This window comes from Pagrus major, chromosome 21 (genome assembly GCF_040436345.1).
Source record: "Pagrus major chromosome 21, Pma_NU_1.0".
Classification (NCBI taxonomy): domain Eukaryota; kingdom Metazoa; phylum Chordata; class Actinopteri; order Spariformes; family Sparidae; genus Pagrus; species Pagrus major.
In genome coordinates this window covers 57129-70574 of record NC_133235.1, presented here as the reverse complement: position 1 = coordinate 70574, position 13446 = coordinate 57129, and the positions used below count along the sequence as shown (strand labels likewise).

Here is a 13446-nt window from a genome sequence, read left to right as displayed (position 1 = left end):
TTAGGATTGAGTCTCAACTGAGATACAATGTATTTCATTGTATTTAAGATAAGACAACTAAAATGGACATGATTAAGATCTGAATAAATTCAACTAATGCTGATATTGTTGTCGCAACATTTCCTGAGAGCAAAGGCAATAATATAACTAAAAGTTTGTGCTTGGTGTTTTACATCAGTAAAACGAGGAGAATACATTCCCAGTAAATGATGTTGTAGGAATAGTAAAATGTTCCCTCAGCACAAGGAGACAATAGTAGTGAAGATACTCTTCAGCTATAAGCAGCCTTTTTTTCCCATGATCACATCATCATAACCCTCAGCTCAGATGAGTGTTAAAGTAATTTTGGAGCAGTCACTGTGGGAAAAAGTTAGATTGACATGGTTAGCTGTCCACCTTCCACAGTACTGTTCATCCTGTGGGAGCATTACGGGAGGAGAAGGTCTGACAGACCCATCGGGGCTCCCAGGAAAACCACATCATGATATAAACACAAAACGATGATTAGTGACATGGTAAAAGAGGGGTCATTCCACTCAGGCGTAAAGCAATATCACACAGAAAGAGATCCACAGTATATCCACTTGGAAAAAGAGGCCCAGACTCAAAGCAAGCAGCAATCCAGCAACGTTCAGCAGCACAGGAGAACCAACAGACCGGTTTATCCATTAGAAACAGACAATCCAATAAAACCAGACAATCCAGCATTAAATTCAGTGGTTCACATGTTTCACATGGCTGGTGACTCTCCACAAATCCACCCAGAAAAAGGTGTTCATTCAGGTGTGTGAATCAGCTTTGCTATACTCTGAAAAAATAAGAACAAAACCATGGGTCTGGCTCTTACTCATGGAGAGGGATGCTGTTTTCCGGCTGGCTAACTTTAGTACTACAGTAAACAAATTCAGTACCTTCAAACAATATTGAAATAGGTTCTCTGAAAGATGTTAACATAATGTTATTGTAAGACTTACTTGCTCCAACATGATGACCAAATGAAAATCGGTGGTTCTCTCTGGTGACTGTCTGTATTGGACTGTGTCAGTGTTCAAACCAAACAGCCAATCAAAAGGTTATGGTCAGAGAGAGAGGTGGGCTACAGTTTGAAACCAATATTATATAATCACTCCTGCAGGATTATTTTGTAGGAAAATGTCTCAAAAATCAAGTCAAGTGATGGCCCTGTAAATTCAGATGGATTTTAATATTGCTCTGAAAGTCATCCCAATGATATCGCTATTTTCGATTTCGATTCCCGAGTGCGACGCTTTAGGAACTTTCCACCTTTACTCTCCATGTTACGTCGCACTCGGGGATCGACTATTCTCGACTGGCAGGACGGCGGCGAGCGGAGCAAGCTACTGCTAGCGTGAGTTGTTCAAAAACCTTCTTTTCAGTAAACTCTGTGTACACGATCAATGTTCTCAATGCTCGTGTTCATGTGTAGAGACCCTAGTGATACTACGAGCAAAGTTTCACGTTGTGTCGAGTCTTCTTAGTGTTTTAAAAATAGCGATTTTGATGCTACCGTAATGTTGCCCCTAGCATGCAATTGAAAATGATTTTGACCCGAAAATGAAAATACGGTAAATCTTAAAAGTGGCTTTTTCATCGTAATTATGCTTTTACACAAAGGTTTGACTCGGGTTCCTTCAAAAAAAAAAAAAAAGCCTAGGTTGCATTTTGGCGAGAGTTTCACTTTAACACTTGCAGATATAGTTCTGTGTGCTATTATCATGTGCAAGCACCTGATTTTCATGTGTGTGGGTTATGAGACTCATTAAATGCCATACTTATTACTTTTAAGAGTTACAGGAGCAGTAGAACTGTATTTCATACTGTTATGGTTAGATTTTGCAATTCCCACAGCCCCAAAGATCATATTTAGACAGCCATAAGAATGACCCATTTTGTTGTGGTGTTCAAATGTCTTTCAGGTCAGTATTTTGTGGTGGAGGATGACATTCGTGAATTTACTCAGATGAAGGTGGACAAACGATTTCAGGGGATTTTGAACATGTTACGACACTGCCAGCGCTTACGGGAGCTTCGAGGTGGGGGACTCATCCGCTATATGTTGCTGTAGATTAACAAGACGCAATGAGACATTTTACGCTCTGTTAGATTATTTTTCTCTTTTGTATGTTTGTGTATTATGGTGAGATTGTGGCCTAACAGTTTGTATATAGGCATATGTCCTGGTTGTAGTCAAGCTAGTTAAGAGGCTTTTTTACAGACTGTATGTTTGCAAGATTGCTTTGTGCATCATGCCCACTGTCTAACAATACATGAGATGTTCTTATTTGTAAGATGAGTCATAGTGAACAGTAGTTTGATTATGTTAGTGGCTTCATTGAGTTAGAATATTATTGCATATAAGTCAAAGCAAGAGCCAAAATGCCCTTTGTGAATCCACTGTCATCCAATGCACATACTTAACAAGAATGACCCAGGGATATGCTCTCATTTGTCCCCTGTATATGCAAATAATACTGGAATGTGTACACATATGTATGTAGTGGAATGAATAATTATTAATGAAGTTAATAAGATGTTTCTTTATTATATATTCTATTGTTACAAGTGTCAACAACTGTATTTTTAAGCTGACAGTGGTAAACAAAATAAAAATCAAAGGTTAGAAAGTCACCTTATGATTAATACCTTGAAACCCTAATCATCATTCACTATCCTATATGAAGTGTGCATCTCTACTTAATTATGTTGACAGTATGATAAATGCTGTTTCAGATATAAAAAAAAAAAAGGTTAAATAAGGATAGATTTATCATTCCTTTGAGGACAACAATGTAAACATCTTGGCCACAGAAGAAAGATGGTTTGAAAGGGGAATAAAAGAATCCATCTATGTCAAACTGGAACGACCGTCTTTGAACAGAGGAGGTGGCCTACAACATTACTTATCAACCACCTACAATGCTGTACTGAGTTCTCTCCCCAGACAGCTTAACAACCATTCACACCTGGGCTCACCTAGCCTTAGAAACCCACATGAAGACTGGTTTGACCAACGACTCACAAGTGGCCCTAACGACTCTGAAACTCAGAGCTCACACGTGTCCTTAACGACTCTGTAAGGACACTCCCACACAGAGTTTAAAAGACTGCAACTCCCCTCCAGTTAGTTAGAAGTGAAGAAGCCTCTTGGATGAGGTGAAACGTCCTCAAGAAACTGAAACAAGTCCAGTTGCCTACGATACAGCACCTAGACATAGTTATTAGGTTAATAAAATAGATAATTAATTGTTTCTCGTTTTTCATAATATAGGGGTTAATTAGAACACCTAGGACAAATGTCACTCCTTAATTTCATCAGTCCTTCAGCTTTAGGAAACACACATGGTGGTTTAAAATATTGGTTTTAAGTGTTGTTAATGTTTTTAATTCATTTATAGGAAATGTATTAACCACTTTATTCATATGTAGTTTGTACTTAACGTAAGAACGTATTACTCCAAATTGAGTAGTTGACGTTCAAACAGAATCCAACACATCATGAACATCATTTTTATCCTTTTGTGTGGGTATTCTGGACAAACTCGATGTCTTTTTTATTTTTTTGCTTTAAGGTATTGTTATGGCCTTCTGGCTTATTCATAGGACAGGACAGGAGAGATGACAGAAAATGGGCTGAAAGAGAGGTGGGATGACACACAGCAAGAAAAAAAAAGAAAAAAAGAAAAATTTCCACGGAAGTGTTTAAAAAATATGATTTTATGGGTTCCTTTTAACTTATGCACATTGCTGCAGAACATTTGTGAAAAAAGTATTGAGATGGATCTCGATGTCAGCAGATTTTCACCTGCGGAAATATATGCTTGACCAATGAAATCCTTTGTTTTAGCTGATATCCATGTCAAAATGGGAGAAAACCTTATAAAGTATGACAAACAACCAGATAAAGGACAATACAAAGCTTAGTGTTGGTTCATGCACGACACAGGAAGTAATACGCCCCAGCTGTAGTCAGCTGACAGCCTGCCAATTGAATCATCGTTTCCAATCAGTCTCACGTCAATCACAGCTATTCTCGTCACAAGGTGGGCCATTTAAATATGGCTCACTCTTAACTGCTCGAACTCCAGTAGCTATAGGCTGCTACTGGTTATTGTTTCTTTACTCCACATCTCCATGCTCCTCATGTCTCGTCCTAGGGTGGCTGATAGGTCGATCATTGAGGACGACTGCTTTTTCAGTTTTTGTCGTCGTTGCAAACCTTCAAGTTCATCAAAGAGGAAGGGCTGCCCTCGCCCCTGTGCTTCAGCGTCCAAATCCCATATTCTCTCCCCTAAATCTCTCTCACCACCCAGCCCCGATCCCAATGCCACGCTTGAAACAACCATCACTGAAATGTCATCTCCTCAGAATCATCCTCTGTCTCCACAGTCTGATAACAGCAGAGCACATCGTGTCCATGTAGACAATACAACAGACAATACAACTAACTCTAGTTAGCCTCCTCAACTCCTGTGTTCACGGGTAATAGAAAAATGATGAATTTGCTGAGAAACAGGAAGTGCCTAAATAAATCTGCCAAACTATTAAATTTAGCTCCCATTCCTCGTCAGCCACAAACTGTCGCAAAAAATTGCACAGTTGGTTTTGACTCTATTTAACACCAGGTCTCTGGCAGGAAAATCTTTTTTAATACATGATTTTATCATCAAACACAATCTTAATTTTATGTTTTTAACTGAAACTTGGTTAGACCAAGATAACAGTGCAGCTGTTCACATTGAATCAAGCCCTCCAAACTTCTCTTTCATAAGTGAGACTAGAATGCATAAAAAAGGAGGAGGTGTAAGTATTCTGTTTAATGAGTTACTCAAATGCAAGCAAATGTTTTATGGAAATTTGACTCATCTCATCTTCTCGGGCTATATTTCTCAATATCTACAGGCCTCCTAAATACTGTACGGAATTTTTGGTGACCTTGTTGAGTTATTGTCTCTTATCTGCACTGACTTTGATTGTGTGTTAATTGTTGGTGACTTTAACATCCATATCGACAAACCTGAGGACAGATGGACTAAAGAACTGTGTTGTGTCCTTGATAACTTTGGACTTACTCAGCATGTGACGCAGCCCACACACAACAGGGGCCACATTCCCAGACTTGGTTATCTCCAAGGGTCTGAAGGTTAAGGTTCTGGTAACTGATGTTGCTCTCTCTGATCATTACTGTTTTCTTTGTGAGTGATATATCTGTGTACACGAATGTTCAAACTGAGGTTGTCTCAAAGTGCTACATCACTGAAAACACCAGTGACATATTCACTCAGGCTTTCTCTTCCACATCTCCCCTCTCCAGGGTCTCTGTCAATGACCTTGTAGATCATTTCAGTTCTAAAGTTACAAATGTTATTGATGCCATTGCACCCACTAAAGTGAAGGTGGTCTCTGGTAAGAAAAAATCTCCTTTGCGAAATGCCACACTGGTCAAAATGGAAAAAAAGGAATGTCAAAAAGCAGAGCGCAGGTGGCGAAAACAAATCTCCAGGTTCATTTTGACATTTATAAAGAGAGTTTACATTTTTAATTCAGAACTGAAAAAGTCAAGCCAGTCCTTCTTCTCAGACATTATCACCAAAACAATAATAATGCACGTGCCCTGTTTGCTACTGTCGACAGGCTAACAAACCCTCCTGTGCCAGTAGCCTCTGAACATATATCTACCAGGGCCTGTAATGAATTTGCATCCTTCTTCACTGACAAAATTCAGAAAATTAGACAAGTGGTCAGTGCCACTGTACCAGGTACAGGAGGTGTTTTTGTCCATGTGTCCACCTAAAACCAACTCAAATACCATGACACAATTTGATCCAATCAATGACACCTGCAAGAGATAATAGGACATTTGAAATCTTCCTCCTGCTGCCTTGATATTTTACCAGCAGGGTTCTTCAAAAAAGTTTCAGACTGCATGACTGATCTGCTACAGATTGTCAACATGTCTCTTCTCTCAGGTGTCTTCCCCTAAGCCATGAAAACTGCAATTATTAAACCACTCCGATCTAGACACATCAGTAATGAATAATTATAGGCCCATATCAAACCTCAGTAAAATCATTGAAAAAGCTGTTTTTCAATAGCTGAACAATTACTTAATAATAAATGGCTGTTTTGACGTCTTCCAATCAGGATTTCAACCACATCACAGCACATTCATTTAAACACAGACAATGGCAAAATTTCAGTCTTTGACACGGTCGACCACAATATACTACTGGACCGACTGTAAAACTGGGTGGGACTCTCTGGTACAGCACTAAATTGGTTTAAATCCTATCTAAATGATAGAGACTACTTTGTGTCTATTGGTAATTACACATCTGAGCGGATGAAAATGACAAGCAGAGTATCCCAGGGCTCCATTCTGGGGCCTCTACTATTCAACATTTACATGCTTCCTCTAGCTCAGATAATGGAAAACAACAAAATACGTTACCATAATTATGCAGATGACACACAAATTTACATAACCATATCACCAGGGGACTATAATCCCATACAAACGCAGAGTAGATGCATTGAACAAATCAATGATTGGATGTGTCAGAGTTTTCTTCAGTTAAACAAAGATAAGACTGAAATAATTGTTTTTGGAGCCAAGGAAGAACGACTAACAGTCTCTGCTCAGCTTCAATCTGTAATGTTGAAAACTACAAACCAAGCCAGAAACCTCGGTGTAATCGTGGACTCAGACCTGAATTTCAGCAGCCACACTAAGACTATTACAAAGTCAGCTTACTATCACCTTAAGAATATATCCAGGATAAAAGGACTTATGTCTGGGCAGGACTTGGAAAAACGTATCTATGCATTTATCTTCAGCAGACTCGACTACTGTAACGGTGTCTTTACAGGACTCTCTAAAAAATCCACCAGACATCTGCAGCTGATTCAGCACGCTGCTGCTCGAGTCCTAACAAGAACCAAAACAGTAGATCACATCACTCCAGTTCTTAGATCTTTACACTGGCTCCCTGTCAGTCAAAGAATAGATTTCGAAATCCTGCTGTTGGTTTATAAAACACTGAATGGTTTTGGGCCAAAATACATTTCTGATCTGCTGCCACATTATGAACCATCCAGACCTCTGAGGTGGTAAGGTGCTTTCAGTCCCTAGAGTCAAAACTAAACATGGAGAAGCAGCATTCAGTTATTATGCACCACATATCTGGAACAAACTCTCAGAGAACTGCAGGTCTGCTCCAACTCTCACCTCTTTTAAATCAAGGCTGAAGACCTTTCAGTTTGCCACTGCCTTTCACTGAAGCAATTTTAAGACTTTGAACTGCACTGTGACTTTTATTTTATATTCTTGTCTCTTTTAAACCTATTCTATTTTAGCCTACTTTCCTGTTACTTAACTTGTTTTAATGTTTTGTTTCCTGATGTCTTCCTACTTGTTTTTAATGTATTTTAAATGCAATTTTAATTCTTTTAATGTAATCTTTATGCCCCTGTAAAGCACTTTGAGTTGCCTTGTGTCTGAATTGAGCTTGACAAATAAACTTGCCTTGCTTTGCCTTGATATTTTTGTACATTTTGTAAACTTTGTTATAAATGGCAAAACATGTAAAGGCTTTTTGTGTTGACAATAACTAAAATGAAACATTCCAACCTGCTGGAAAGGCTTTTTTGTGCCAGCTTCACTCAAATATGGGTTACAAAGGTTGTTCAATGTGCCCGCTTGGTTCGTTACACCAATAGAATGAGCTGTTCTCAGAATTGAGTATCAATGTACATCTCTTTGGGGGTGAAATACTGCCCCCTATCAGTCGAAGCATGTGGCTGGGAATTACAATGGCTCCTTTGATCCCTCGGAGGAGAAACCACTGTATTTGGCTGACCGGCAGGAGAGATGGTCATTGGTATGACATCATCATCATAATAAAATGATTTATATATATGTGTATATATATATATATGTGTGTATATATACATATATATATATATGTATATATATATATATATATATATATATATATATATATATATATATATATATATATATGTATATATACATATATATATATATATATATATATATATATATATATACATATATATATATATGTATATGTGTATATATATGTATGTGTATATATATGTATATATATGTATGTATATATACGTATATATACATAAAAATAAAACCCATTATTGTTAAAAAAGAGGACTAAACTCAACAAGAATAGAATATATATATATATATTACAATATTTTAAATATTGTGTGTATATATAAATAGAATATTTTAAATATTTATATAAAACTATAGAAACCACATCACCATAAACTCAATAATATCGCAATGGAAACAGGCCTGTCAATTCAGTAATATTCCTGACTTCTAAATTGAGTGAAGTTTAGAAAGAATGGGGAACACAGATGTCAGTCAGTAACAGTCCTCCCTCAGCTCACAGCCTACAGGTGTAGCTGGTAAATGGAAGAGGGGCAGGTTACTACATACAGCACAGACAACTTTTGTTTAGCGTACCGCTACGTTGTTTGTAGCAGATTGCTTTTAGCCGAGCTAGCACGCTGTGCTATTACAGTGGCAGTGGATGAGAGGCTGATTAAAATATAATATATCTACAGGGCAGATTAGAATATGTGTTGGTTCAGGATAAGGGTGACCCAATCACGATTTTTGGGGCCAATCACCGATTGCTTGATACAGCAGATAACGATAACCGATCAAATGGATGGTTTTCTTTACTTTATTGCCATTTATATCTTCTTCTGTACTTTGTCATAATAAATTATCTTTGGATATTTACCTAAATAAACCTGGAGTATAATTAAAAAACGAAACCTTAAAAGACACATTCATACATATTTTATATAGCCAAATTCAAGCACCTTTTTAACATTATCAAGGTAAATTTGCAAAGATTTCCACCACCGTGCAGCAGTGGCACACTTCATATTTGTAAACATACACTCAAAATGAGTATTACACATGATATTGAGATAGTCGACATCTTTGAATCACCAATGCACAGATTGTGAAGAAAACAGACTGACATTGTAATCATCACAACATCAGTCACTTCTCCCACCAGTCACCCCATCGCCATCTACAAAAGTTCTCTGACGACTCTGCTATCATCGGCCTCATCAGGGACGGGGACAACAGAGCCTACAGAGAACTTATTAAGGACTTTGTGGACTGGTGCCAGCGGAACCACCTCCAGCTCAACGCCGGGAAGACCAAAGAGCTGGTGGTGGATTTCCGCAGGCGCAAACAACCCTGCACACAGGTGAACATCCTGGGAATGGACATTGAGATGGTGACATCTTACAAGTACCTGGGAGTTCACCTGACCAATAAACTGGACTGGACTGATCATACTGCAGCAACATACAAGAAAGGTCAGAGCAGACTCCATTTGCTGAGGAAGCTCAGGTCCTTTGGGGTGCAGGGGGCACTCCTGACTTCTTTCTATGACTCTGTGGTGGCATCAGCCATTTTCTATGAAGTAGTCTGCTGGAGCAGCAGCATCTCGGCAGCAGGCAGGAGGAGACTTAATAAACTTATCAAGAAGGCCAGCTCAATCCTTGGATGCCCTCTTGACCCAGTGCAGGTGGTGGGAGAGAGCAGGATGATGGACAAGCTGTCATCGCTGCTGGTGAAGGAGCCCCACCCCCTGCAGGTCACTTTCACAGCACTGGGCAGCTCCTTCAGCAACAGACTAATACACCCAAGTGTGTGAAGGAGAGGTATCGCAGGTCCTTCCTTCCTGCTGCTGTCAGACTCTACAATCAGCACTGCTCCCAATAGATCTCACTCTGCACTCTGCACTGTGCAATACGACTATTCTATCTGGTCAATTTTCTTAATCCCCATATTTATTATTTATTATTTGTATTGTAAATAAAAATTCACTGCTGTTAATTTGGTACAATATCATGTTTATATGTATATACAAGTCTATTCTATTTCTTACCTTATATTGTTAATTTTTGGCTATTGTTATTGTTTTTTGTAATATTCTGTCCTTTGGCTACTGTGGCAAAAAAAATTTCCCCGTTGTGGGACAGTAAAGGAATACTGACTGATCAATCTGGGTGTGCTGCAGATCTCGCAGACACCTCCACTTGCACTGATTCTTCCATATGCTTGCTCAACAACCATCCTCTATGAGTGTGGCATGTCACAACAACATTATTTATTTTGATTTGCAACCCTGTGTTGTTGAGGCTAATGTTACTGGTCATGGCATGACTGATTAAAACACAGTCAATTTTTTTTTTTATATAAAAATGATCAAAAACAAACATACCTTCTGTGCCTTCTTTCTTCGTCCTCATTCGTCAACATTTGTAAGCTTTTGCTTGCATGTTCCAAATGTGTTCTTTCCTTCAAATGAAAGTTGTTAAATATTCCTACATGTTGTAACAGCAGAGTTGTAACTTAATCCCCTCATTCAAATAAATAAAAAATGAATGCCATTCTGTTGACTACAGTAAAACCCTTCATTTTTTTTCACTTAACATTATTTACTGGCTATACAAACCCAGAGTGGACTATTGTCTTGTCCATGTAGTGCATATGTTTTCTTTACCCCAGAATTTCCGCCACATTTAAATAAACATGTGGTTGATAATGCATTATCAATTTGTCAAAAGACACTTCCAGACTGTTGCTTTGAGGATAATCACTTGATGATCACACGCAGTCAAAGTCAGCAACTGCTACAGCAGTTTTGCTGCTTGATACAAAAGGAAAACGCACAGTTTACATATTCCATAATAAAATGTACAAGGGAAGTCTGTCGTATGACATAATTCACTCGGATTTAAGGGTTTTTGGATACATGGAGTTTGTTGCTAGTGAGTGTCTCTGAGTCGCCAGTGTGTTTTTTGGTGGAGAGATACGCCAGGTGTCTTCGCATTAGACTGCGCTGTAAAGTCTGTCATTGTAGCCAGCTCGTGGCAAAACATTAGCCTTGTCTCCTGTGTCTTTGTCAGGAGGAGGAATAATCTGTTGGTAAGCAGCACTTGAAGTGGGAAAAACATAAGTGCTGCCCCCTTGTCGGTGTGCGCAGCGGGGGGTTACTCACAGCGGCACAAGCAGCCCACTGAACCTCCAGTCGAGGCTGTTGGACGGATAATGTCAGATGGCCAGTCCGACTGTGTTGGCGTGTGTGCCTCCTGGACACTGTCTGTTGCTTTGTTTGTGTGATACAACACGACACAACACAACACAGGCTAGTGGGTCTGGGTATCATCGGATAATCTGTAATTCAATAGAGAATCCAAAAGTAGTTGTTATTTCATTATTTGATTATGAACAAATCACGCTTTGTATTTCGTACTTTTGATTTATGCTCAGACCAAAAATAGGGAATTAAAAAAACGGGCCACGAGCCAATTTTGATTTTGGTATTTAATTTGTCCGATTTGTGTGCCCCCATAAGTTATTAATTTTGACTTTATTTACTCACACAGGAAATAAAAGTGATAAGATAGTGTTAGTCTGCTGGACAACAAGAGGTGTGCCAAGTGCCTGTTCTCGGCTGTCCTCTAGTGCCACACACCCCTGGGTGCCCTTGTAGTTCCACTGGACAACCAGAGAGGTCAGTGGGCCACAGTGAATTTACTGTTTAATCAGACCACAAAAGAGACAAGAATTAAGTTACCTATCTAGCGTACTGCATGTTCAGTACGCTAGATTGGTGTTAACACTTGTGTTTTTCTTGCTGGTGTACACCGACTACATAGACTGTTGCAGCTGCAGTGTCTCTGGGCTTGTTAGGGAGAGCGGAGAGCAGCAAGAAAAACACAAGCATTAGCACAGTTAGGAAGTAGCGTGCTAGATACATAATTCTTGTCTCTTTTATCATCGGATTAAACAGTTAATTCATTGTGGTCCACTGACCTCCTCCCTCTGGTTGTCCAGTGGGAGCACTGGAGGACAGCTGGGAACAGTCACTCGGGCATGGGCACCAATGTCTCTCCCTCATGTTGTCCAGCAAACTAATGTTACCAGGGCGACAAAAACATTTCTGTTATAACTATCTTTTACTAACTACAAATACTACAAACAAATCAACCATATTAAACAAAAATACACAGAATAAAAACAAAATATGCATATACATATAAGTATACATACATACATAAATCCCAGCCCATAAACAGCGCAGCACATCACCCAACACTAAACACTGTGTCCACAAAAAGAGTATATGATAATATATATATATATATATATACACGATTCGTCCTCCCCTAACATGTTATAGGCACCTATTCCCCGCTTATATGATTCAGAAAATGACCCCAGACCTGGTAAAATTTCCCTTTGTTATCATTCAACCTTGCTATCATCAATTCATAGGAGGCATTATCCGTCATCAGTTTAACCCAGTCAGTAAATTCTGGTCGAGTCTGACTCTTCCAGTGGCGAAGAATGATGCTAGCTGCAGTGATAAAGCCTGTCAGTGCCAAACCGAATTCTGCTTTTGATATTCCTGGTGGTGACCTTGACCTGTCTCCCAGTAGGCAGAGTTGGGGGGATTCTGGTAGAGCTTTCCCAAGCCATTCACCCAGTTTTCCTATAACCTCCTTCCAGAAAGGAAAAACCAAAGAGCACTCCCATAGTGAGTGTAAGAAGGTACCTACCTGTGCATTACACTTCCAATACAAGTTATTCTGTATCAAGCCCATTTTATGGAGCCTTACTGGCATATAATAATACCTGTGAATAATTTTATAATGTGTGAATTTGCCTCGGACATCCCTGATGGACCACCCTGTGTTTGCTATTATGTTTTCCCATACATCTTCCTCAAATTCACAATTTAGATCTCTTTGCCAAATTAGTCTTAAATTATTATATTTCCCATACTGGGCATCCACAACCATATTATAGAGAACTGAGGCAGAGTGAGCAGAACTAGGCAGCTCAAAAAAGAGTCTGATCATATTTTCCCCTTCGCCTGGTTTAATGCCTGAGGTTCTAACACTACTTCTTAACTGGAGGTACCGCCAAAAGTCCCCTTTCTCTTTCTGGCTGAAATGTGTACTGATTTCTTGAAATGACAGAAACACCCCATCTTTATACAGGTCTCTGATCTTGTTCAGGTTCCCCTCCAGCCAGGACTTCCACAGGAAAGGTTTCCTGTCTATTTTTATAGATGGATTATTCCAGATAGAAGCATAATCTTGTCTGTATTGGGATATCCTGAGCATCTTGTGTAACTTTGCCCATACTACTCTCAAATGGTGCAGGATTGGATTGCTCTCACAAGCAGTCACATTACCCACAGAATTTTTTTGACAAGGTTTCAATTGGTTTGAATGGGGCTGTGATTTCCTTTTCTATTTGTGTCCATCCAAGGTGTGAGCCATAGCTGGCCCAATGTTTGGCTAACTTTACCATTTCAAATGCTACATTACAAAGTTCCA

The 13446-nt window shown here is 39.1% G+C and overlaps 1 protein-coding gene across 2 annotated transcripts in view; it reads left to right on the top strand.

The window, feature by feature from the left end:
- Nucleotides 1-2649, top strand: part of ska1 (spindle and kinetochore associated complex subunit 1) — a 32257-nt gene extending 29608 nt beyond the window's left edge. Inside the window, exon 7 of one of the 2 annotated variants that reach the window (XM_073490434.1) lies at nt 1938-2649. In XM_073490434.1, coding sequence (XP_073346535.1) covers nt 1938-2086 — 149 coding nt within the window. In that variant the 3' untranslated portion in view covers nt 2087-2649. The remainder of the gene's footprint in view (nt 1-1937) is intronic. The other variant, XM_073490435.1, reaches the window with a different exon arrangement.
- The last annotated feature ends 10797 nt before the right edge of the window (nt 2650-13446 follow it).